General features: G+C 48.0%; 9 protein-coding genes across 9 annotated transcripts, besides 2 other annotated features; 4 read left to right on the forward strand and 5 right to left on the reverse strand.

The window, feature by feature from the left end:
• The first annotated feature begins 372 nt into the window (after window positions 1-372).
• Window positions 373-468: a repeat region (Identified by RepeatMasker using a combination of RepBase library and repeat library created with RepeatScout).
• Window positions 469-624: 156 nt separating this feature from the next.
• Window positions 625-2,130, reverse strand: UA08_08458 (hypothetical protein; the record flags this gene model as incomplete). Its single annotated transcript, XM_020263571.1, has 3 exons — window positions 625-1,676; window positions 1,739-1,946; window positions 2,023-2,130. The coding sequence occupies 3 exons, from the start codon at window positions 2,128-2,130 to the stop codon at window positions 625-627; spliced, it is 1,368 nt and encodes a 455-aa protein (XP_020116283.1).
• Window positions 2,131-2,685: 555 nt separating this feature from the next.
• Window positions 2,686-4,971, forward strand: UA08_08459 (hypothetical protein; the record flags this gene model as incomplete). The annotated part of the gene is made up of 4 exons (XM_020263572.1): window positions 2,686-2,924; window positions 2,995-3,448; window positions 3,544-3,850; window positions 3,998-4,971. The coding sequence occupies 4 exons, from the start codon at window positions 2,686-2,688 to the stop codon at window positions 4,969-4,971; spliced, it is 1,974 nt and encodes a 657-aa protein (XP_020116386.1).
• Window positions 3,855-3,888: a repeat region (Identified by RepeatMasker using a combination of RepBase library and repeat library created with RepeatScout).
• Window positions 4,972-5,223: 252 nt separating the features above from the next.
• On the reverse strand, window positions 5,224-6,557 carry UA08_08460 (hypothetical protein; the record flags this gene model as incomplete). The annotated part of the gene is made up of 2 exons (XM_020263573.1): window positions 5,224-6,312; window positions 6,384-6,557. The coding sequence occupies 2 exons, from the start codon at window positions 6,555-6,557 to the stop codon at window positions 5,224-5,226; spliced, it is 1,263 nt and encodes a 420-aa protein (XP_020116387.1).
• A 2,608-nt stretch (window positions 6,558-9,165) lies between these two features.
• On the forward strand, window positions 9,166-10,223 carry UA08_08461 (hypothetical protein; the record flags this gene model as incomplete). Its single annotated transcript, XM_020263574.1, has 4 exons — window positions 9,166-9,377; window positions 9,433-9,727; window positions 9,787-10,109; window positions 10,166-10,223. The coding sequence occupies 4 exons, from the start codon at window positions 9,166-9,168 to the stop codon at window positions 10,221-10,223; spliced, it is 888 nt and encodes a 295-aa protein (XP_020116399.1).
• A 627-nt stretch (window positions 10,224-10,850) lies between these two features.
• UA08_08462 (hypothetical protein) lies at window positions 10,851-12,064 on the forward strand (the record flags this gene model as incomplete). Its single annotated transcript, XM_020263575.1, has 3 exons — window positions 10,851-11,065; window positions 11,133-11,409; window positions 11,489-12,064. The coding sequence occupies 3 exons, from the start codon at window positions 10,851-10,853 to the stop codon at window positions 12,062-12,064; spliced, it is 1,068 nt and encodes a 355-aa protein (XP_020116400.1).
• A 395-nt stretch (window positions 12,065-12,459) lies between these two features.
• Window positions 12,460-13,528, reverse strand: UA08_08463 (Porphobilinogen deaminase; the record flags this gene model as incomplete). Its single annotated transcript, XM_020263355.1, has 2 exons — window positions 12,460-13,196; window positions 13,264-13,528. 2 exons carry the CDS (start codon window positions 13,526-13,528, stop codon window positions 12,460-12,462), a joined length of 1,002 nt encoding a protein of 333 aa, XP_020116401.1.
• A 370-nt stretch (window positions 13,529-13,898) lies between these two features.
• On the forward strand, window positions 13,899-16,787 carry UA08_08464 (Lon protease-like protein 2, peroxisomal; the record flags this gene model as incomplete). Its single annotated transcript, XM_020263356.1, has 3 exons — window positions 13,899-14,355; window positions 14,415-16,629; window positions 16,700-16,787. 3 exons carry the CDS (start codon window positions 13,899-13,901, stop codon window positions 16,785-16,787), a joined length of 2,760 nt encoding a protein of 919 aa, XP_020116388.1.
• Window positions 16,788-17,125: 338 nt separating this feature from the next.
• UA08_08465 (hypothetical protein) lies at window positions 17,126-17,971 on the reverse strand (the record flags this gene model as incomplete). Its single annotated transcript, XM_020263357.1, has 3 exons — window positions 17,126-17,432; window positions 17,520-17,807; window positions 17,919-17,971. The coding sequence occupies 3 exons, from the start codon at window positions 17,969-17,971 to the stop codon at window positions 17,126-17,128; spliced, it is 648 nt and encodes a 215-aa protein (XP_020116402.1).
• A 491-nt stretch (window positions 17,972-18,462) lies between these two features.
• UA08_08466 (hypothetical protein) lies at window positions 18,463-23,321 on the reverse strand (the record flags this gene model as incomplete). The annotated part of the gene is made up of 9 exons (XM_020263358.1): window positions 18,463-19,517; window positions 19,596-19,740; window positions 19,823-19,889; window positions 20,014-20,079; window positions 20,284-20,303; window positions 20,421-22,739; window positions 22,794-22,958; window positions 23,021-23,085; window positions 23,168-23,321. The coding sequence occupies 9 exons, from the start codon at window positions 23,319-23,321 to the stop codon at window positions 18,463-18,465; spliced, it is 4,056 nt and encodes a 1,351-aa protein (XP_020116389.1).
• Window positions 23,322-23,537: the final 216 nt, after the last annotated feature.

The raw sequence follows: 23,537 nt of genomic DNA on the forward strand, positions 1-23,537 counted from the left end.
CGTGAAATTTTAGCCTGTATAGCGGTAGTAATCTCGACGTCACGTCCATTTTGCCTTTATCTGTCAAAAAAAAAAGGAAAAGAAAAGAAAAAGAGAGAGAAAATAAGCCAACTCTTTAGGTGCTGCATTAGTGTATGCAATAGCACTGCGTAGTATAGACTACGTGGTAATTACTATTTACGGCTAGGGCTTTAGGGCTAGCTAGGTACTGCTGGTAAGCATGCCATGAGCTGAGAATTATTATCGAGGGTGAAGAATGAAGCAAAAGAGATGTGAAGGTCTCGCGAGGAGGAGATATATCCCGCTCGTGAGGCGCATTAACCTACTCCGGAATCGCAGTCACGGTTCTGCACTGAGGATCTCAATTATTGACAGCGGAATATAAGGCTTTATATACATATAAAATGAGCATTACCAGAAGTCCCATTCAACGGTCCCTTTTTGTTGGCTGACCGATTAATATTCCGTTGTTGAAAAAAAAAAAAAAAAAAAAAACCAATTGACGATATATTCATATTAAATAAAAGGTACTTTGAGATATATATATATATATACTAGTAGGCAACCAGACGTATGCCATAGGTACGTGGCATGGGCCAGAGGAAGTCTTCACTAGAGCAAGGATTATTTTACCTCTTCCTTCTCCTGGATTTCTGCAACAGACTCTTCCTCGTCCACATTCGTTGATTTGATAGCCCAAACTGTGGGCATAACAAACACCAGAGAGCCTATACAGAGACCCCAGTCCATCGCAAACTGGGCTGTTGGCGACATGCCCAGCGCATTCACCCGCCATGCCATTGCTCCTCCAGTAGATTGGAAGGTCTTATATGCCCCTACCAAAATCGCTGTTTTGGCCGGAGAATTGGACAAGGCGCCAATCAGCCAGTAACAGAACGATTGCCACAAGGCGTCGTAGCCTCCATAAAACATATACAAGATGATAGGGCCTGCCGAGAGGCTACCATCCGTATAGTCAATGTCCTGCTTCAATCCTTGTGCTTGTCGGTGAGTAGACCAGAGCTGGAACGCATATCCACCGCCCCAAATACACATTCCGGTAATGAAGAGAGTCGCCCAGCCAGCCACAGCACGCCAGCGACGAGTCAGCCATGGCATATCGAGCAAACAGCCCATGACCAGACCACCAATCATTTGGGCTATCCAATATAATGCACCGTTTAGAGATCGACTGCGGATATTGAAAGTCATCCCGTTGACCTCGTTTTGTTGATATGAATAGAAGACGTTTGCGGAAAAGAACAAGGGCACCATACAAATAACCCGCCAGTCAGACAGGGTGCTTAGTGCGAGCCGTGCTGTCTGACGCCAGTTGGATTCCTCACTAGCGATTGTCTGTATTCCTTTCACTCTGACTGCTGAGGGTTTGCAGATAAAGATGCCGAGTGCCCACCCTACCAGCATAATCACGAGTAAGGCAATGTAGGTTCCGTCAGAAACGGTCCCTGTCTTCGAGTGGAAATTGAGGCCAAAACTAGCGAGAGAGCCAACTCCACCACCAAGGTTAAAGACGATCCAGAAGACTGCAATTGCTCGTCCCTTCTGCGACTCGGGGACGTATGTAGTCATAATCGCTCCCTGCGACACCCATAGAAGCGAGGCACCTAAACCCAAAAGCGCGCCGGACGCTATAACGAATGCACCATTTTGGGTATCTGGGGAGGTTATTGAGTGTCAGTACTTATTCCTGCGTATGATTCTGTATGTAAAAACTTACGATTGTAGTTCAACAGGCTACCCGAGTAAAGCGCATAAGTCCATCCGCCCAGAAGAAGACACATTCGGGGCCCAACACAATTGAATATTGGGCCCACGATAAAAAGAGCTGTTCCCGCCGTGGTCGACAGTAGGGCAACTGTTGCATTGGCTGCTACGGTTGAGTTGACCTGACCGGATCCTCCCAAGCCAGAAAGGGCATTGTACATCTGGGGGAAAAAAACGGATTCTGTCAGCATGAGATTATATTTGGTTGCCAGAATAGCAATGCTATTGAGTCCTTACGCCCGGACAGCAAAAACAAATAAAGCTGATGAGTAGGATCTGAAACCAGGAGTGGGTGTAAACTCGTCGAACCATCGACGAGGACTCCTCGACGGCCGTAGTCGACATTGTAGTAGGTGTATGTATACTACGATAGATATAGCAGCAATGTGATCTGACGAGCTGGGACTTCCGTGAACATTTTATGATGCGCTCTGAACTGGTTGCTGCCAGGTCTTATGTATTATTATACCATGGTGAACCCCGGCCGAGTACAGAGCCCCAGCCCAATCCAACCACATGGAATCGACGACGGAGATAAGCAAGGCTGGCAGCGTGAGATAGGAATGTTTCCTGAGGCAATCCGGAGTAATGTGGAGTCTGCGATAGTCTTCGGCGTAAACGCGACCTGTCAATGGCCAGATCCCGTTGCTTTTCTCCGACTCGGCGTTGTCTCCGCAAAAGCGCCAGATAAGGCAATTTTCATGTCGTCAAACTTCCGCCCTATTCTGTTCATTCGAGAGTGTACTCCGGTGAACCTACGAACTTCTCCGGACCGATGCTACGAGCAAGGTGTCGTTGAGAAATGTTTCCCCCAATATAACGCGCGGGTCGACTCCGTCCATGCATCGGATATACTGTATTCCTCGAAAGGGATAACGACAAGCTACTCTACACCCAAGAATGGCACATGATGTTTTGGATCTCTCGGGCTTGCAGACTGAGGCCATTAATGAACTCACCAGCCATATTGACAGGGGTTCGACTCTGCAGATGTGTGCCATCATAAACGACGAGGATAAAACAGTGGCAGACAGCGTGACCCCCTGTATAGGGGATATCGCGCGGGCAATAGACTTGTTACTTCCTCGTGTCCGTTCGGGTGGGCGAGTCATTTATGTTGGCGCAGGGACAAGCGGCAGGTGCGTATATTTTATTATGCAGTATCGATATGTGAAAAATGTAGTCTGACGAGGGAGATTCATCTTCTAGATTAGGAGTATTGGACAGTTCAGAGATACCTCCTACTTTTGCAGCACCGCCTACCCAATTCGTCGGCTTGATAGCAGGAGGAGATGCCGCGATTCGTCAGGCACAAGAAGGGGCAGAAGATAGCCCTATAGCCGGCAAAGATGATTTGGTAGCGTTAAACCTAGACGCTGAACGTGATAGCGTTATCGGTATCGCGGCATCTGGTCGCACGCCATACGTCCTTGGAGCGCTTGAATATGCCAAGGGCGTGGGCTGCCTCACGATTGGAGTGGCGTGTGTATCCCCATCAGAGATGGGGCAATTGGGCGCCCTCGATGTGATGATATCACCTTTGCCTGGTCCTGAAGTTGTCACAGGAAGCACAAGACTCAAGGCGGGCACTGCAACGAAGATGGTGTTGAATATGCTAAGTACTGGGACTATGATTAAGGCCGGTAAAACATCTGGAAACATGGTTAGTGTATCCGGTCAATAAATGTTATTCTATATATACCTATATATAACGTAAGAAATGCTGTTATTGTTTGCTAACTTGAATGTGCAACATAGATGGTGGATCTGATTGCATCGAACAAGAAGCTCAAGCAAAGGTCGCGAAATATTCTTCGGAAAGTCAGCAAACACTGCTCTTTGATGGCCGACCACGATCTTGACGACCTTCTTGCTCGCTGCAATGGTAGAGTAAAACTCGCAATTGTCGTCGCAGAGAAGGGCACCTCGATAGAACAGAGCCAGCTCGAGCTAGATATGGCCCAGGGAGTTCTTGCTAAGGTCCTCGCTCACGAAAACGGGAGCCAAGTTGAGCAACCCCTGGTGAATGGGTCTAATCGCCACCGAGCAGTGCTTTGCATAGATGGTGGAGGATCTAAATGTGCCGCTGTAGTAGGGATCCTCAGTGGTAACACCGGGAGTGGTGTCGCTGGGCCTTGCAATTTGTATGGGCCTCCAACTCCTTAAACGAACATAAATGAAATATGCGCTAATATTACTAGAACTGATGGAGAATACGACACTTCAATGAATTCAGTGATTACAGCTGCGCGCAAGGCACTGAAAAATCTCCCTCGGACAACTCAGGAACTCAACGGTATCAACGGTTCAATTCATTCATCGAACAATCAAGAATCTTTCTCTTCTATCTGGGTTGCTGCTGCCGGAATGGACCGCCCAGGAATGAAAGAACGTGTACAAGCGACCATCACACAGCAATTGGACCTTGATAAGTCGGTACAGGTGCGAGTATCCAACGACGTAGACCTGCTAGCTGCAGCCATGGTACGGCATCCCGAGGTTTCTTCTAGCCTTGTTGTTATTGCCGGTACTGGTAGCATCGCCATTCGCTATGCTCTTGAGAGCAATGATGGTACACCAAAACGAGTTGCACGTGCTGGAGGATGGGGTCATCTCCTTGGGGACGAGGGTGCCGGGTTTGCAATTGGAAGACAAGCTGTCCGGAAGACGTTGTGTTCTTTAGAGGAGATAAACCTGGGTCACCGAAGAGCCGGACTTAGTCCACTCGACACCAAAGTTGTGGAATTCTTTTCGGGATCGCTGCTGGGAAGAGAGAGCGATCTCAGTAATATCGACCTGCTAAGCAACGTCCTAACAGCAAGCGACGAGGGAACTGCCAAAGGCCGAATTGCAAGCATCGCCCAGACAGTTCTTGATTTGGCTGGAGCCGGGAACGCCGAGGCCGTGGATATCATCTCTCAGCAAGTATCAAATTTTGTCGACAATACTTTGCGTCGTTTGCTCAATCCCCAGTCGCAGGGGTATGTAGATCCTTCAAGGTGCGGTCTCATTCTTTCCGGCAGCGTGATGCTCCACAGCGTCTACCAGACCGTTTATCAACTTGCTTTAGCAAAGCATGGGATTAGGTTCTGCTACACAGAAGCTGTTCCTAATGCGGCCGTTATCGGGGTTGAATATCTATTGGCATCAGAGGCCCGCCCGAAGCTGTCAAATGGAGTATCTTGAATTCTTGTATAATATAGCATCTATTTCAATTTTTAGAACCAATATCGCCTGGGAAATAGATTCTGGCCTATCTGCAAACAATCAAAAAGAAAAAAGGCAAATTAACGACGGAAAGTATGATCATTTTGCAGTCTTGTCCGTTTATATGCAAATCTATACAGTCTATGTATGCGATACTCTATGTGTTTTAGCTGGCTAAAAAAGTCCAATACAACTACAACCACCCATTTTCCGTCATCTTTTCCTCCCCCTCTAGTCAAAAATAGATGCCTTCATCGAGTTGGGCTGGATGTATTCGGAGGCATTACGGAAGCTGGAAAAACCCCAACGTATCTGCGCAGCCATGGCAATTTCGACGTCCAAGTCCTTGGCAAAATGCCATGCTAGTCCTGTATCACGCTGGAATGCTCGTCCAACTAGAATCACATCGGCCTGATTCTCATTTAGAATCTTTTCGGCCACGTTGCCGTTGTTGATCATCCCGACAGCAGCCACCAGCATCCTATCCCCAACTGCCTTTTTAACTGCAGCAGCAAAGGGTGCCTGAAATGCCGGGCCGCCCTTGACCTTTTGCTCGCTGTGCACACCCCCGGTACTGATATCGATCAGATCCACGGCACCCTGCCTCGCTAGAGCTTCGGCAAACTTGACCGTATCCTCACTCTTCCATCCTTGTTCATCCGACTCCAACCAGTCGGTAGCCGAAACACGAAGAAAGACAGGCACTTCAGGACCAACCGTGTCACGAGTCAACTGAGCAATCTCCAAGGGTAGTCGAATACGGTTCTCGAAGCTGCCACCATACTCATCCGTACGCTGGTTGCAAGAGGGACTCAAGAATGAAGACAAGAGGTACCCATGTGCATTGTGAATCTCGACGAAATCCACACCTGCTGCCAAAGCTCGCTTAGTGGCGGCCACCCACGCCTCCTTGAACTCGATAATATCCGCCTTGCTCATAGCCTTGGGGATGATCCCTCCCGGGGCGAAGGGGATGGCGCTTGGTGCAATGACCTTCTCTACCCAGCCGCCAACAGCGTCCGTTGCAATGCCTCCGCCCAGCCAGGGAGGCACAGTTGAGGCCTTGCGGCCGGCGTGGGCAAGTTGGATTCCAATCTTCTGACCCTGGCTGTGTGCGAACTCAACGACCTGTCTGATGGGCGCAATCTGCGAGTCCTTCCACAGGCCGACGCAACTAGGCGTGATCCGACCCTCCGGCAGGACCCCGGTGGCTTCGATGATCATCATCCCTGGGCCACGCTGTGCGATTCCACCGTAATGCGCCAAGTGCCATGGAGTCATGTGGCCGTCATCGGCGCTGTATTGGCACATGGGCGCCAGCTGCAGTGCAAAGAATCAGTCTTGGTTGTTCTTGTTGCATAGTCGATAGGACAAGCACGAGAGACACATACCCCCAACCTGTTCTGGAATGTCTGTCCTCTAATAGTCAACGGACGGAACAACTGCGGGATGGGTTTGCCGCTGGACTGCGGGTTGCGCGCTGTGCCGGCCGGAGGGCTCTGCGCAGGGGTGAAATATGAGATGCCCGCGGCGGGCTCAGTAGGAATGTCCGGCCAGTTTGTCATGTTGATCTTGGTGGGTTTTCTGAAGTCAATTGAAGATAGTCAAGCATGAATTTAGTTGTGCCCGTCAGCACTTTATGTTCTCCTCTGCACGCTACATCGTTTCCCCCTAGGTACCTGCAAGAACCTTGGAAACTTCCAGTTTCTGTTGATTTCTAAGCCACTTCTGTTGAATGATTAGTAATGGAGAGAAGTTGGACTCTGTGATTGAGAATTTTCTTGGGAAAAAAAAAAAAGTGGGAAATGATATTTTTTTTTTGGAAATTGTAATGAAAGTGGTATTTTACATTTCTATTACATACATGCCAAGCATGTGTGGGCATAGCGGCAACATAATCTAGCCAATAAAATCTTACATCTTCTACGATTTGCCACTTTTTCAACCCGAAATAAAATTTTTCATATATTTATCACGTAATTACAAAATTTGTAATGTTTAGCCACTTGGTAATCTGTACATGTACTGTAATCTTCCGCGGGCCCTCCACAGCACTGCTTGAGCAGTTCAGGACACCCATTTAATTGGAATATCTCCGATCTGCAGAACTAGTAGGGTGGAGCAGAGAGCGATTATCATCAAATAACAAACTATTGGGAAATTTTCTGGTTCATAACCTTGACTTGACCTACGTAACAATCATACGGATGGATCCTGATACTACAAAACAACCATCTCGCCAGCAAATGCCGCAGATCTGTAAAACAGAGGTAACGCATCTGCTGTGCCAACGTGATCCATCTTCAAAGTTTGGTTATGAGTATGCTCAAGTATGTATAGAATCAAGCATACCTGACTTCCTCAAACATACCGTCTGCAACTGTTAATGGTGCCACCGGTCAGTCTTGTCTCGTTTACTTTCTACTAAGCCCGCTCTTCTGGTATCACGGGCAGCGCCATTGTGCACCACTTATGTAGGAACTTGCAATATAGAAAGATCCATTCAAGAACAAGCCTCGGCATTGAAGCCTCGGGATCCGTAAGATATCTCTGCTGAGTACATCTATTTCTGTACTTACCTGGTACGAGATAACTGATTTGAGCTTTATAGCCGACTTTGGTAGTTTCAAAGTCTATTAACTAGTGAATTTATCGCAATCAAGACGTTGAAGGAGAGCAAATATCTTGGTATAGTCCAACGAAATTTGGCAGCCTCAGGCCTCCCGGGCAGCCGTAACGCCTTCTTATCAGCAGCCAATCATATTCGACGCGGAGTTGGAAGTCAAGCTCAACCCAAGAGACCTCAGTTTCTCTGCATTGTCTCTCTGTCGCAGAACATGATTGGCTCTACGAAGCGTGCAGTCGAAAAGAACCGCGTCAGGATTCCTTCGTGCGAGCCCTGCCGGTTGTCCAAGGTCGCCTGTGACCACCGGCGTCCAGCATGCTTCCGCTGTGTTCATCGCGAGATCGCAGCGCAGTGCACCTACAGGAAGAATCCCTTCAGAAGAAATAGGCCAATTCGAGCTATGGAGCAGCGAAATGACGTGTCAGTGTTGGACAGTCAGAATCATTCAAAGGGAAAGACAGCTAATGCACAATAGACTTCTTCCATCCACTCCGGGAAATGACGCCTCGTCTGAGAGACCAGTGGCCACTTTCCAAATGAAACCATATCCAAACCCAGGTTTTCAAGGATCCTCTTCTCTAAAGACAGTGTTGGATAATCTGGGAGACCACCTGGCCGTCAGGATCGACACCTCACCGTCTCATCTTAACGACCAGCAATCATCCCGAGACGCTGTGCTGCGGGCAGACAGCTCTAAAATGGTCGATGAAGGGGTGCAATTATTAGATACCTTCCTTAATTACCTTGCAGATGATGCATTTCGTCGACTGTTCTCGGAAGCAAAAGGAGGTGGTCTCCAAACCCACCTGGGAACGTTTTTACTTTTCCCATTCTTCGAAAGCCTCGCAAATGAGATTGATATCATTCGCCAATCGCAGAATCGGCAGGCCAGCTTGTTTGCTTTATCCCAGCGTCTGTTCAAAAAGGCAGGTCAACCTATTGAAATCCACAGCTCGATGACTCTCGAAGAGTTCGCTGCTCAGTACACGGGTTCGAATTTACGATGGGAGACAGTGGGATTGATCATTACCCTAGCTGGGTGAGCGCCCTAACTTGCGCAAATGTTATATCAAAAATACTCACGAGAGAAGCATTGCTTCCACTGAGACAAGGGTTCCACATCCTGTTTGCAAAACAGAAGAAGAGCGACAGCTATTGAGGACAAGTCTGGTCCATTTGACCAATAAGTGTGTGGGCTTCTGTGACTCTTTAGACACTTTGAACGACGTAATGATGATATTTCTCTATGAAAGCTTTCTGCTCGCTTCTGTCTTCTATGGTGACCAAAGTAAGGGCACGCAATCTCAAGTCGTTTGGCAATACTGACATAAAGCACAGGTTTCAAAGCATGGAGAAGACTTAATCACGCTTCCAGCGCGCTCTTTGCAGACGGGCTCCACGAAACCGTGAAGGAAAAGCAATACCTCCCTTTCTTCCTAACCCAGTTACGCCAACAGACTTTTGCTCGCATATATGGATCCGATATTAGCTTTGCTGTCTTTCTCGGTCGACCGCCTAGGGTAAGTAAACGTTTCTGTTTTACCAACATGCCTCTCGACATTGAAGAAGACACATATAGTTTGGTTGGGGAAGCTCTGGATCAAGAACTAGCCCATCTTGATCGAAATGGATGGAATACCCTTGGTCAAATAAGGAAAAGTGCCGTCATTCGGTGGTCTATGATTACATCAATGATCCGCGAGGATGCTCTAGAAACCTTGCTTGGTCGAAATCTCTCCAACGTGGCAGAGAGAATCAGGTAATTATCACACCAGACTTTCTACACAATTTATTAAATTTGACAAAACTCTTAGTGAACTACAAGCGAAAATCGACCATGCATGGAAAGAGCTTCCTTCTTTTCTTACAGTACCAACCCAGGATCTGTGGTTGAGAGGACGACCATGTCATGAGGTAGACGCTTTACATCAGATTCGTCTGTGTTATCTAAATACCACGTTTTTGATCGAATGGGCGGCCTCTCGACATGGCCTTAACAACTCTGGTGCTTTGTTCGTGAACGCTAGCGAACTTCTTGCGTGGGTCAACGAAGCTCTCGTGAGGCGTGAGCAACTTTCCGAGCTGGGCCTAATCTCTCTAGCATGGAGGGTGAGTGATGTTAATCTTCCAGTTACTCACCGTGGATACTAAACGCAACAATGGACTAGGTTGCTTCTTGCGCTTTACCTGCTGCGGGAGCTATTGCCTGGTACCTTTTACAATTCAAACTCGATCCTTCGTCAAGACGAAGCAGCATTGAAAATCTGTCTGTCCTGATTGCTCATATGGGCGTTTTACATGACCCTGGTGATGGTAACTACCAGCTATTCTGCCAAGCTAAAGGTGCCCTGCAATCTGCCATGGACACTATCCTTGATCCTCCAAATACAAGTCAGCCCGAAAGTTCGTTGAACATGCTGTCTTCGGCCGCACTAGCACCATCGCCGGACTGGATGCTTTCGGATTATCTGGGGCTTGGAGTGGATTCTTGGTAGGCAATGTGTTTGTTCCGTCTGAGTTGAGGTTTGTGAGCTAATTACTCGACAGGATCGGTCTTCCAGATCGTGGTTCTTTTATGGCAATGGACGACAACATGCCCTACTGAGTTACTCGAGTTGCATTGAATGCCAAAGACGTGTACAAAAGCAATGGTTCATCATCAATTTCCCCCATCACCTAAGCCAGCTTGACCTGTGTTTCAATATCAAGACTATCCTAGCACTCGCATAAAATATCCGAACGTTCCTCCCCGCATCTTCGACTCCGCAATCGAGTCCAAGACTCCACACTAAAAACGCGGCCCCCACGCAGTTACGTTCGACGCCGCAAGCCCTAAGAATAGGGCAGCTGTGTGGGTTCCAAAGCCTAAGAAAGCACCCGAAGCCCTAAGCTCCCGCCAGCCGGTTAGGGGACGGGCCCAAGGCTAACTAAGCCTAACAAAGCCCGCTAATAAGAGCGAGATAGCGACGCCAAACAAAAGCAACATTTGCTATTAATGACAAGTTTATATATATTCTATAACAATAAGCAACATCCACACCTACAACCATCCTAGCAATCTATTCTTGCTGCCTTCGTACAGTTCAAAAAGCGGGCCCAGGCTGTAACCAATAAAAGCGCTGCATTTCTGTGCCGCAGCCCCTCCAACTCCAGAATTATTTTGGCCGTCTTGCGAGCGCTCTGAAGATGAACATATCCACAACCAACCCCCTTGAGATTGACGCGAAGCATAATGACAGAACAGCCACAGAGCTTGAGAGACCTCTTTCAAGCTGCAAAGGCCCAGAAGCAGTCCGTCGAATCCAGCGCTGAGCCAAATAGCGATGCTTACCGCGGGGAAGTGTCGGCGGCCGTCGCCAAGCTCGAAGAATGCCAGAGACTGATCAGCCAGGTCTCGCTCTTCAGCTCAAACGAAGGTCTGGAGGATATCGCCACTACCGACTTGCAGTATGAAGAGCTCCATCCTCCCATTTCAACGGATTTCGTTGCTTCGTTTCTAACGCTGTCTCCCAAGATTTCTGACTGTCGACTATCTCCTGGCTGAACTCGTCCAGCGCTTGTCGTCCGCCAACCGAGAAACTGTGCTGCGTCGTGCCTTGGGAGAATACGAGAAATACTTGACGCGACTGGATGATTATAACTTGTTATCGGCCCGCGATAGGAAATTATTCGAGCAATATTCGGAGAACCCTTCAAAGTTCTCTCTCGCCTCGAAAAGCGACGCTGCCAACAGACGCGAGGTCAAGGTTGCCAGGTTCCGCGAAGAGAAAGAGCTCAAGCAGAAGTTAGAGGTATTTTCAACAATACCTGTTTTCGCATACGTATAGGAGGAGGGGTGGGCGCATTCGCTGACAATTTATTTCCATACAGTATTTCTCACAAAATCAGGACCGACTCCAAAGCGATGATGAAACGACAAGACAATTATATTTGGCGGAAATCAGCCTTTACACCCACCAGACTTTCCAATCACTTGATATGATTGTGCAAGAGCTAGACATGCTCTCACAAATGCGAAGCGCCCCTCCTACTTCAGCCGAGACCCTTCGAGATGACCCAAGGAGACGAGATGCTGCAAACCAAAATACATATTCAGAGCGGCTCGATGCCCCTCTCAGCCAGTTGCTGAGAGGTGGACGCTCAGGGCCGTTGTTGAGCAAGACTGGCAAACCTTTACAGCCATTCACGCTGACAAACCGGCGTACCGAGCTCCAAAATGGCGTCTTCAGACCAGGGCATAATTTACCGACCATGTCTATTGATGAATATCTGGAAGAGGAACGGAAGCGAGGCGGCATTATTGAAGGGGGAAATAATGATATGCCTCAAGAAATTGACGAAGATGATCTGGACAAAGCCGATGAAGAAACTATGAAAGCACGTGCCTGGGACGAGTTTAAAGAAGCTAACCCGAGAGGCTCTGGCAATACATTGAATAGGGGCTGAGCGGGATCTGTCTGTCGCAAAAGATGGTTAAGCTATACACCAGGCTTAATTTCGACTGCTCTGGAGACAGGATGGCATCCAGACAAGTGCCCAGGTGCTAACATGAGGTCTACGCACGTGGCAGCAGACATACTGCCAAAGGCTATCAAGCATTTATCCACTACAGAAACTCAAGGCCACCGAATTAATCTTGTGTAAATATCTAGTATCCGGGGTCGAGATAATAATGACTCAACTCTATAGTAGACAACAGCGGTGCTGATTCCATATTCAATTCACATCAGCAGTGCCTTAAGCCTGGCGGCTTGACCTTTTATTTGAAATTAGTCTACAGAATATATGTACCTAGGAAATACCCATCGTTTTACTAACAAAATTCACGACTCTGCCTTCAATCAAGAAGTAGCCTTGTTCTGTTTAATTTCCTCGAGAATCGGCGCAGCTCCATTCGCTAGCAACTCCTTCGCCAGCTCCAACCCGAAGGTCTCGGCTGCTACTGGGCTGTCGATGGCCTTTTCAAGTTCAGCGGTAGAATGCCGTGTTCCATCAACACTGACAACAATGGTTCGCGTCTGTAGTTTCATCGTTCCATCCGTATCCCTGATCCACTCGGATTCCACTCCAAGTGGCGCACTGCAGCCACCTTCGACTGTTCTCAGCAGGCTACGTTCAGCCAGGACTGTGAAGAACGTCTCCTTGTGGCCAACTTCATTAAGCATATCCAACGTCACACTGTCATCGCTGCGGATTTCAATGCCAATCGCACCCTGACTAACGGCATAAAAGAAGCCTCCGTTTTTTGAATCAAGGTACTGGGTGATTCTATTCCCAAGACCAATCCGTAACAACCCGGCCGCCGCTAAGATAATACAACTGTACGGGCCGTCCGCTGCGTCCAACTTTGCCACACGGGTCTCGACATTACCGCGCACGCTTTCGACCTTCAAATGTGGGTATTTCAAAGCTAATTGAGCTGTGCGGCGTATCGATGAGGTACCGACAACAGAACCAGCAGGAAGCTCAGAAAGCGAGGTATAGGGCAGACCAGGCTTAACGAGAAGCACATCTCGTGGGTCTTCGCGGACCAAGACGCCTCCTAGGGCGCAAGTGGAAGGGAGTAAAGTAGGCACATCTTGTAAAGGAACAGAAGCATGTCAATAGCAGCCCAAATACCACCATTCAGGTCCAGGTTAACATACCTTTTAATGAATGCACAATGAAGTCTAGTTGCCCGCCAACGAGTAACTCTTCCAGCTCTTCTGTCCACAGATTCTTGGTGGAGAAGTCTTTCAATGCGGTGCTCTTGTCTCGATCGCCCGCGGTGTCCTTTGACTTAATGTTGAATTCGTACTCAGGGTACCGCTGCTTCAAGGCATCCACGACCTGTTGTGTCTGGGCGAGGGCAAGCTTCGACTTGCGAGTGCCAATGTTAAAGGTCTTCCTCTGCTGCGGGGCAGTCGCCATGTTGACACGGTTCAGGTGCAGGAACAAAAAATAGCAGAATCGAGCAGGCGGTCTTCAGAGGACAGTCAGAATCGGTTCTTTGGACCAAAGATTAGCACACGTCAGCTCGAAGTAGACTCGTACAGAATAGTAACATCTGGTGAAGGAGTATATGTGATCACGGGATCAGATGGGAAAATTGCGCTCGGCAGCGGCTGCCGGCCGATAAGATAGAGTGACGTCGCCAAGCCAGCCCCGGCCTCGGCTGACTTGCCTCGGCCTCATCTGTCTTGCCTCATCTCCGTGCAAGCTCACTCCATCTCAATATCGTTCTTGTTTTGTTGTTCTTATCTTCTCTATAACGACTGGTGACTGGTGGCTGTCTGTGAAAATGAGGCCAACCAACGGCAAGACGGCGAAACTGCCCCTCGTGCCCCTGGCCAAGGATACGGTGCTGCTTCCAGGCGTCACTCTGCGCATCTCCCTGAAGAACCGACCCGATATCGCCAATCTCCTTACGTCTCTCGTGAATCGAGGCAAGCGAGACAACAGTCCCATTTCCATCGCCTGCGTTCCACTTGCTTCGCCGCACTTGAGTAAGGACGGTTTGCAGCTTATAGACAACGGCTCGGATTCCGAGAACCAGGAAGAGGAGGGTGTCGATGCAGGACAGGCCCGTAAAGACGATCTTTTCAAGCATGGCACGCTTGCAAAGATTGTTGGAGTCCAGCGTCGTGTCTATTCGGAACCATATCTCCTTGTCGAGGGTATGAAACGACTTTCAGTTGTCAGGGTCCTTAAGGAGCGACCGTTCTTTGAAGCCGAGGTGACGCTACACGATGAAGTCGGTGAGTGGAAGCTTCCTTTACTCTACCAAGGGTAGTATTAACATTGTACTGTGTAATAGCTCCCAGCTCCAAGGATGCCGAATCGCTTGAACTCTTCCAGCACCTGAAACAACTCTCCCGCGAACTTCTAACGCTGTTAAGGCTCGCGTCTCTTTTTCCTTCGAATTCCTCGAATTTATCCCCTACGGTTGCTCGTAGATTTGAGCTGTTTATTTCTCGACGGGAATTTCCACAGGCAGGGAATCTGGCCGACTTCATGGCCGATATTGTTGAGACAAGTCTCGAAGAGAAGTTGCGTGTCTTAGCAGCGTTCGATATCAAAGATAGACTCGAACGAGTCATCGAGCTGCTTAATAGACAAGTTCAAGGAATTAAGAGCAACGTTAAAATAACATCCATCACTACAACAAACATTCCACCAAATTCAGCTTTTGACATTACACAATTAGACCCAAGATTGGCACAACGTGCCATGACTGGCCTCAACGGATTCTCTCCCAATGGCTCAGGAGGTGGAAAAGATGATGAGAAGGAACCGAACGAGGTCGACGAACTTGAACAACACCTTGAAGAGGCGCAACTGAGCCCGGAAGCTCGCAAAGTGGCCGACCGGGAACTGAAACGACTACGCAAAATGAACCCCGTCAATGCAGAATACGGAGTTTGCCGGTCATACCTAGAGAATTTAGCTGAGATTCCCTGGACGAAAACAACAGAAGATCGACTAGGAAGCGATACTTTACAACGAGCTAGAAGACAGCTGGACAACGATCACTATGGATTAGAAAAGATAAAGAAACGCTTACTTGAATATCTTGCCGTTCTGAAATTGAAACAGACCGTCAATATCGATGTTGACCGCCAAATTTCCGAAGTATCGGACCAGCTTAGTGCATCGGACAAAGACTCGGACGGTAACGATTCCCTCTCTCAACCTGAAAAAGAGGGCTTGGAGACCAAACTTCAAATTTTGAAAACAAAGCGCACTGTTGATAAATCGCCTATCTTACTATTGGTTGGGCCACCAGGCACGGGTAAAACCAGCTTGGCCAAGTCGGTGGCGACGTCTCTTGGGCGCAAATTCCATCGAATATCCCTCGGTGGCGTACGAGACGAAGCCGAAATTCGAGGCCATCGCCGGACTTATGTTGCGGCAATGCCTGGCCTCATCGTCAATGGCCTGAAGAAGGTTGGCGTTGCAAACCCTGTTTTTCTCCTTGATGAGATCGATAAAGTTGGCGGGTCTAATTTCCATGGAGATCCATCGGCTGCCATGCTTGAAGTTTTGGATCCGGAACAGAACCATAGCTTCTCCGACCACTATATCAACATTCCTATCGACTTGAGCAAGGTCCTCTTCATTGCTACAGCCAATTCATTGGATACTATTCCGGCTCCCTTGCTTGACCGTATGGAGACGATTACACTTGCCGGCTATACTACTGTAGAAAAACGACATATTGCCAGGCAGCATCTCCTTCCAAAGCAGATTCGAACCAACGGTTTGTCTGATAACGAAGTGTCCTTGTCAGACGAAGTCCTTGACAAGATCATCACCGCGTATACCCGCGAGTCTGGCGTCCGGAATTTGGAACGTGAAATAGGCTCGGTCTGTCGCTACAAGGCTGTGCAGTATGCCAACGCGACGGAAACGAATCAAATGGAGTCTTATGTTCCGAATGTGTCCATTAACGATCTTGAGGAAATCCTTGGAATAGAACGCTTTGACGAGGAAATTGCCGAGACGACTTCTCGACCAGGTATCGTAACCGGTCTCGTGGCGTACTCTACCGGTGGTCAAGGCAGTATTCTCTTCATCGAGGTGGCAGACATGCCTGGTAATGGCCGTGTTCAGCTCACCGGAAAACTAGGAGACGTCCTCAAGGAGTCTGTTGAGGTCGCACTAACCTGGGTAAAGGCTCATTCATTTGATTTGGGTATCTCGCATGATCCCAACGAGGATATCATGAAAAATCGGAGTCTTCATGTCCATTGCCCATCTGGCGCTATTCCCAAGGATGGACCATCTGCTGGTCTGGCACATACTATTGCACTGATTTCTCTCTTTTCGGGCAAACCAGTGCCGCCCCAAATTGCAATGACCGGTGAAATATCTCTTCGCGGTCGAGTGATGCCGGTTGGTGGTATTAAGGAGAAACTCATCGGTGCTTTACGTGCGGGTGTGAAAATAGTCTTATTGCCATATGCCAATCGCAAGGACGTCAAAGACGTACCACAGGAGGTCAAGGACGGTCTTGAAATAATCTACGTAAAGTATGTATCTACCAATATCCATCCAGACACCATCCTTTTCAATTCAATCACACTAATAATTTGCTTATAGGCACATTTGGGAGGCCCTTCGTGTTGTTTGGCCGCAGACTCATTTCCCCGGACAGCAGCATCTTAATATGTTCGAGAGCCATCTATAGTTTTCCGTCACACATACTTTCTTGATTGCTACTATTGGCGTCGTTTATTTATTTATTTGGTGTATATCGTACAACATAGTGAATTGATATTTTTTTCTCTTGGCATCTAATACCAGCCCATGTCTCCTCTCCTTCGCAGGATGTCAGTATTGTGAGCAAGCAAGCAAATTTGCGACAAATATATGCTACAAAGAAAGATTTTGATGTAGAAAAAAGAAGTGTGATATAAAGTATTGGTACATGGTCAAAAGAAAAAAAAAGTACAGGAAAGACCTCAACAGTAGGAACAATTAAAACAACAAGCTTCTTTGGAAAATGCCTCTGACAAGCGACTCGATTTATGGGTCCGTCGAAGATGATGGCTTTCCACTATCCGTCGAGTCACTCGATTCTATCGATTCTGTCTGTTTCTCGGCCTCTTTCGGCTGCGTCACCGAGAATTTCGCCAAGGAGGGTCGATCGTATCGCAGTCCAAGGGCCTGCCATGTTGGTTTCCAAGTTGTCTTGCCCTCTAGAAGGTCCTTGGCTTGCTGCTCAAAGCTCTCCCTTTCGTTTTTGACTGGCTTCGCGGAAGCGGCTGGTTGTTTGGATTCCTGGATATCGGTGCTGTATCTCTGTTGGTTGTAGAATTGTTCTTTCTCCCAGCTAAAGATATATCAAAAGAAGACTCGTCAGTATATCTATAAATGAACCAGAGTTAAAGATAAATGAAAAGGGAAAGATGTAGCATACGCAGACTGATCCTGGGGAAGTTGCGGCCAGACAAATGGCTCAAACATTTCAATTGTCATCTTCTTCTTTGATTTCGGTCGTCGGAGTGGTCCCTGGCCCATGCGATCTCTGAGTTGTCGTGTGACCTTTTGTTGCTCAACATAGCTTCGGATACGTAGAATATCGACGTTATATAATTTCTTCATGTAGTCGCGCATATCGAGCTTGTTGAATTCGAGAGGGACGTAGAAGGAGGCATATCGTGGGGGAAGAAAGGGAGTGTGAATGAGAGCAATAACGAATTCGGGTCTGCAGTTTCGGATTTCGCGTGTCAGTCTTCTTCTTTTTCTATCTTCTCATTTGACCATGTAGGAGTCCTAGGGGAGGAAAGATTGCGAGCTCTGTCAGCACGGCACTTACAGGAAAACATTCTTAGGTCTCATGTACTTTTTTCTCGAAAGTACTCGCACCATTTTGCCACCGGTGTGTCGGTAAACAGATAAATATAAGACCGGAGAGCAATTGGTGTGGTTTTTTTGCTGGTCACTGTGGTCGATTGGCGGTTGTTTAGTCGTTGATGTTGAACCGCTAGCAAATTATCTTTGATGTCCGTCAGAATAATCAAATTGCATCTTTGGCCGCGCCGCGTGCCGTACGCTACATTTTCTGCCTCAGGTGTCGAATTTCCAAGCAGCCACAATAAACCGGAATTGCTGAAGGGTTCATTCGATCTGGTTGTTTTCGTAGATACGTACTCCCTACATTTCGGACTCGTACGTAGTCAATCTTTTAACATACCTAGGTAATGAAAGGCTACTTGGGTGTTTCTCTGCCGCTACAAGCCATGGACGGTTTCTCCTTTCTGTTTTATATTTACACCAATTTTCATCTACAAATTGTATTGGCCGTATTCGTAAGCTCCTTGTGATTTCAAATGTACGAGTGCTGCTCGCCAGGGTAGAGATTATCCAGAGTCAGAAACTTTCAGGTCGTCTATCCTCCTTGTGCTCGAGTCTATATCACGATCCGTCGATGCAGCCTCTGGTCGACCATCTTCATTGCTATCCTCTTCCTGCGCCTCATCCTCTTCCTCTTCTTCTTCCTCCTCGTCATCATCATAGCTCTCATTTTCACCATCGTCCAGGTCACTGCGTTCGGCATTTTCAGCATCGCCATCAACTCCTACTTCCTTCATATACTTCTCCAACTCTCGAGCCATTTTTCTCGAGAACCCGGAGGCTTCGACTTCGACATCTAACCGCTTTCCAGGACTTTTCTTAAGCTGTTTCTTTGCGTCCGCGAAGAACGGGCCAGGGTCATCGCTTGTAAACCCATATCGACGTTGGAAGTATCGTTTTATACAGTTCACGTCACGGTCAAAATACATCTCTGCATTGGCATGGTCGACGGAGACCATTTGAGGAAAGTCAATTAGTATCGGAATCAGCCGTATATCATCGTCGTTAGGCTCTGCATTCTCAGGGGCCTTGCCCTTTGCATTGATATCCGTTTCTTCCTTGATCAATATATTGAATTCGTTGAAATCACCATGAATTAGACCATAGCGCGCAAGTTTGACGATCATAGCCATCAGCTCCGCGTAAAGAACAGCTGGTTTCCCAACCTTGGAAATCTGTCTCAAGGGAAAAGCGTCAATCAAACTCATGACAATAGTGTGTCGGTTCTGGGCGATGGGCTCCGGGACTGGGAAGCCATTTTCGCGAAGTGCTTTCATAAAAGTAAACTCCTTAACCGCGGCGAGTCGCGACATATACATCCATGATCCAGTGCTGCGATTGCGAAGGTAATCGCGATTCGTCTTGACAGTGCGAAACGAGATACGGCCGAGACGGTGGATTTTGAGGATACGCTGCGATCCGTCGGAAGCGGCAACGACAATGATATCCGACTCCTTGCCAACACCAATTTGGTTTCCGACTGAGTAGATGCTTTTCTGCTTTTGATGGGTGTTGAGCGCTAAATAATCGAGACCACCGTATGTTAATCTGTATCCGTCGTCTGTATACTCGCCCAGAACATTAGTATAAACATCTAGGTCTCATCTGCATATGCGGGGATGAATTATTAACCACGTACACTTAGCATTCTTTACTTTGGCAATGAGGTTAATCTTGGCTAGATTCGAAATGCTCTTGTGGACACCGCTGCCACCTCGAAGGCCAGATAACTGCACGATTAAAGGAGTCGGGACGACTTCATGATTGCGACTTCCTGCCTCGACCTGTACATTTGATTCACCTCTTGTTAACCGTCAAACAAATCAATCCGACGCAAAGCGATGAGCAGCGTTGCGACAAACTTACAGCAGCAAGGACTCGAAAGTCCTCTGCGGTGAGATACCGCATTGCCTTTGCGTCGAGCTTCATGGTTCTTTCTTTGGCAAGTAGGAAAAATTGAACTGGGAGGTAGAAACATGCGTTGTTTCGAAAAGATCGGGCAGTCACAACGCTCCCCGCAACATAAAAAAAAAGATACAGCCCTAAGCCCTAATTACCTAATTGGGAACAACTTCTGATTCTGATATTCAATCGCAAAGGGATCTACAAAGCATTCGACACAGCTTTTCAAGTCATAAAATTGCTTCAATTCTTTACACATACGGGCCTTAAACCTTGTGTCTATGTAACTGCATATATTTCACTGGATTAAGCCCACAGGGGCAGAGAAGCGTCCACTTTAACATGGACATGTTGTTGTTTTGACCCGTTATGTTTTCGTTTACGCCCCCCTCCAGGCACATTGAGCAGGCCATACTTCAGCGTACAGAATAATTCCAGATGGCGACTGAGAGAAATAAGTAGTGGTAGCGGAATATAATTACGAAGAACTTTCCCATTCGGGATTCTAGTGTGAAATGGTTAGACATACACAGGTGAATCAATAGATAAGAACGCGACTTACCTTGCGCAGAATGACAAGTCCTTCAAGTGTACTGCTGAGAGGGATATATTGCTCATCTTCAAGCTCAGCCCTCTCGCCGTGACTAAGAAGGACGGGTGTACTCTGTGTTTGCCAACCAGTAATAGTCTTTGGTCGACCAGCCTGACCAACAACATCCACAGCCTGACCGACGCGCACATTCACGGTGAGAGGCTGCAGGTCCTCATCAAGGGTAACAAGGAAGCGTGGATGCATTGCTGTGATGAGGAAATATAGAAGGTAGTGATGCTCCGCCAGAATGAACTGCTTCGCATCAATCATGGCGATCAGAACAGTTAGCAAGCCTGCAGCAGCCACTCGAGATAACACTTGGCGGTCTGTGTGGAATGGGTTGACAGAAACTGTTCCCTTGCCCGCATGCAGAAGACCTTGAGCAATTCTGACCATGAAGAGAGAGTTCTGATCACGGTGGTAGTAGCTGGCGAGCTGTCTAAGTAGTTGCGCTAGACGGGCATTATTGGTACCGGCACCCGTCAAACCCATGGCAAAGATGGCGTTGATAGCAACATCATTGTCGTTATCGTGACTGTATCGTGACAGGGTGTCGTAGACTTTCATCTGGGGATTGCTGGGGCTCACAAGTCCCATTGCAAGTGGCACAGCCTTCCGGATGTTGCTAGCGCCATAATGCATCAAATGTCCAAATTGTCGCAGAATCATGTCTTGACCAACATCTTCTCCCATAGCGATAAGAGACAGACCGAGGACAGCATATGACTGAACCAATTCATCACCTTTGTTCTCCTCCTTGTCTTCGATGAATTCATTACATGTGTGAAGGAGTTCCTGAAGCTTCAAGACAGTGCCAGTGCCAGCCCACGCGCAAACCGAAGCAAGAACAGCTGTGGGTTTAGCCATGGGGTGGTCAACAGCTTTGAGAATGTCCAGGATGACATCAACCTCCTCCTGTCTGCCGAAGTATAGCAAAGCCAATCCAAGTGCCATGAACCTTGTCCATTTGTCTTTAAGCTGCTTTTGCCGTTCCTCGTCCATGAGTGTGTAAGCGATAGCCTCCGAGACTTGATGATTGGAAGAGCCAACGAAGATCAATCCTAGGGCAACGGCAGCCATAGCAGAGAGCTGCATGTCCAATGATGCATCCTCGACAATCGGGAGAAGAACATCCAAAAGATCCTCCTTGTTCGACCCAGCATAGGACAAGCCGAGACCCATGATAGATGCAACTCGCATTGGAATGCTTTTGTTCTCAATGTTATCTGGATCGCTGAGAAGAGCCATTGCAGGATCAGAGTCAAGCCTGACTCCAGAATTAAGAATACCGATGGCAAGCAGCGCACCAGCCTTAATTTGATCCTCTTGGGCGTATGTGAATTTGTCGATTTTGTCTAGACCGCCTTCGACATCTCTGTGCAGCAGCATACCAAGCGAAGCAGTAGTTGATAGCATTCCGTCATCTTTCGTTTTCCACACCCAGGATCCCTTGTCACTCTCAACTAACATCATCTTGTCGCTTCCAAATCCCGCGTTGGCGAAGGCGTTAACAAACCCACTGGCTAAGTTGTGCCGAGCAGAATCCACATTCGTCAAACCTGCGCCTCTGCTGCTTTCCAAGTGTGTCTTGTAGATGTCCTCGGGCATCTTGGGGTCAAGGATGTTCAACTCCTTCGCCAAGGCCTTGAAGTGGGTGGGGATCTGAGTATTGTTAAGACATTCCGCCAATTCCTGGTCTTCCTCGTCATCGCCTGGTAGGTCTAGCCATATTTGCTGTCGAGCAACTAAGAAGGCCATCTGCTTCTTCAATGCTTTATCATCTGTAGCGGCGAAGTCACTCTTGATAAGGTCCACATCATTGAGCCGAATGGCAATAACGATCGCTTGGGTCAGCTTGTTGTATCGGACATAAATTTCATGCGCTGTGCGCAGGAATTGGTGGTCCTCTGGATATGTGAGCAAGTTGACCATGCTCACCATATACAGGCAGACTCTTTGGTATGTGTTGTCGTCCACAAATTTCGAAATCTCCTCAATCATCTCAAGTTCACTGAGTAAATCCACGGCGTCGGCTTCGGCATTGTGTGTAATGAAGTAAGGGACAAGAGACAGAGCCAACTCAGTGAGGTCACCAAAGTCCTTATCTTCGGACAATCGGTTCTGGTAGTCCTGTCCAATCTCTAGAGCAAGGTGTCTAACGTATTCGTGGCCCCAAGAACCCAAATCTTCGGAGGGAGACTTCGATAGAAGACGGTATTTAAGCGTCTCTAGCTTGTCTTCCACACCATATGTCATTCCAAGAACCGAAAGTGTGTCTGCGAGAGCATCCTACGAAGAGTCAAACAAATTCAATCAAACACTCCTAACTCTGAGACTACCTACCTTGTCAGATCCTGCTTGCCACTTCTCGTATAATTCGGTGAGCTCATCATAGTGCGGTCGGAGGAATTTCAAAGGCTTCGGAACGGCCGTCATCGATGATGTAGATGTCTTTATAAAGTTCTTGATAGCGTCTAAGGTAGGACGATACAAAGACGTGTCGGGTTCCTGTTTTTGGTTGGCAGTGAATTAGCGCTGGTGGTGACCTCTGTCTGTTGGAGAGGAAATACCTTGAGTCGCTCGACAAGCATCTCAAGCTCATTCTTGAGAGCCTGATCCTCTTCATTGAGTTCCTCTGCAAAAAAGGCGATTAGTAAGTACCACGCAGAAGAAGCCTGTGATCCCGCAATAAAGCAAAGGCTGAGTTGCCAGCTTACCCTCCTGTAGGTCATCATCCTTATCCTCCTTCTTTCCGAGCTTGGAACCCTTGTCGTCCTTTGCATCCTTCTTCTGGCCATTCAGTTCGCGAGCATCATCCACCTTGCCCTTGCCCTTGTCAGCAGCGGCTGACCGCTGACCTTCTTTCGCCATGGAGGCTCGGCGGCTGGATATAAAACGATGACACGAAAAGAAGAAAATCAAATGTCCAGGAAGACGAAACACGAGAGAAAGCTTCCGATCGTTCCACCAGGGACTTGAATATGCGTGTTTGGAGAAGCAGGGCGTGATGACGAGATGTGTTGTCTGGGTGAATGCAGGCACTCTGACGGACTGCAAGCTTGATGCCGTCGCCGCGGTGGAGCTTCT

The sequence above is a fragment of the Talaromyces atroroseus genome (genome assembly GCF_001907595.1).
Source record: "Talaromyces atroroseus strain IBT 11181 chromosome Unknown scaffold_14, whole genome shotgun sequence".
NCBI classification, from domain to species: Eukaryota; Fungi; Ascomycota; class Eurotiomycetes; order Eurotiales; family Trichocomaceae; genus Talaromyces; species Talaromyces atroroseus.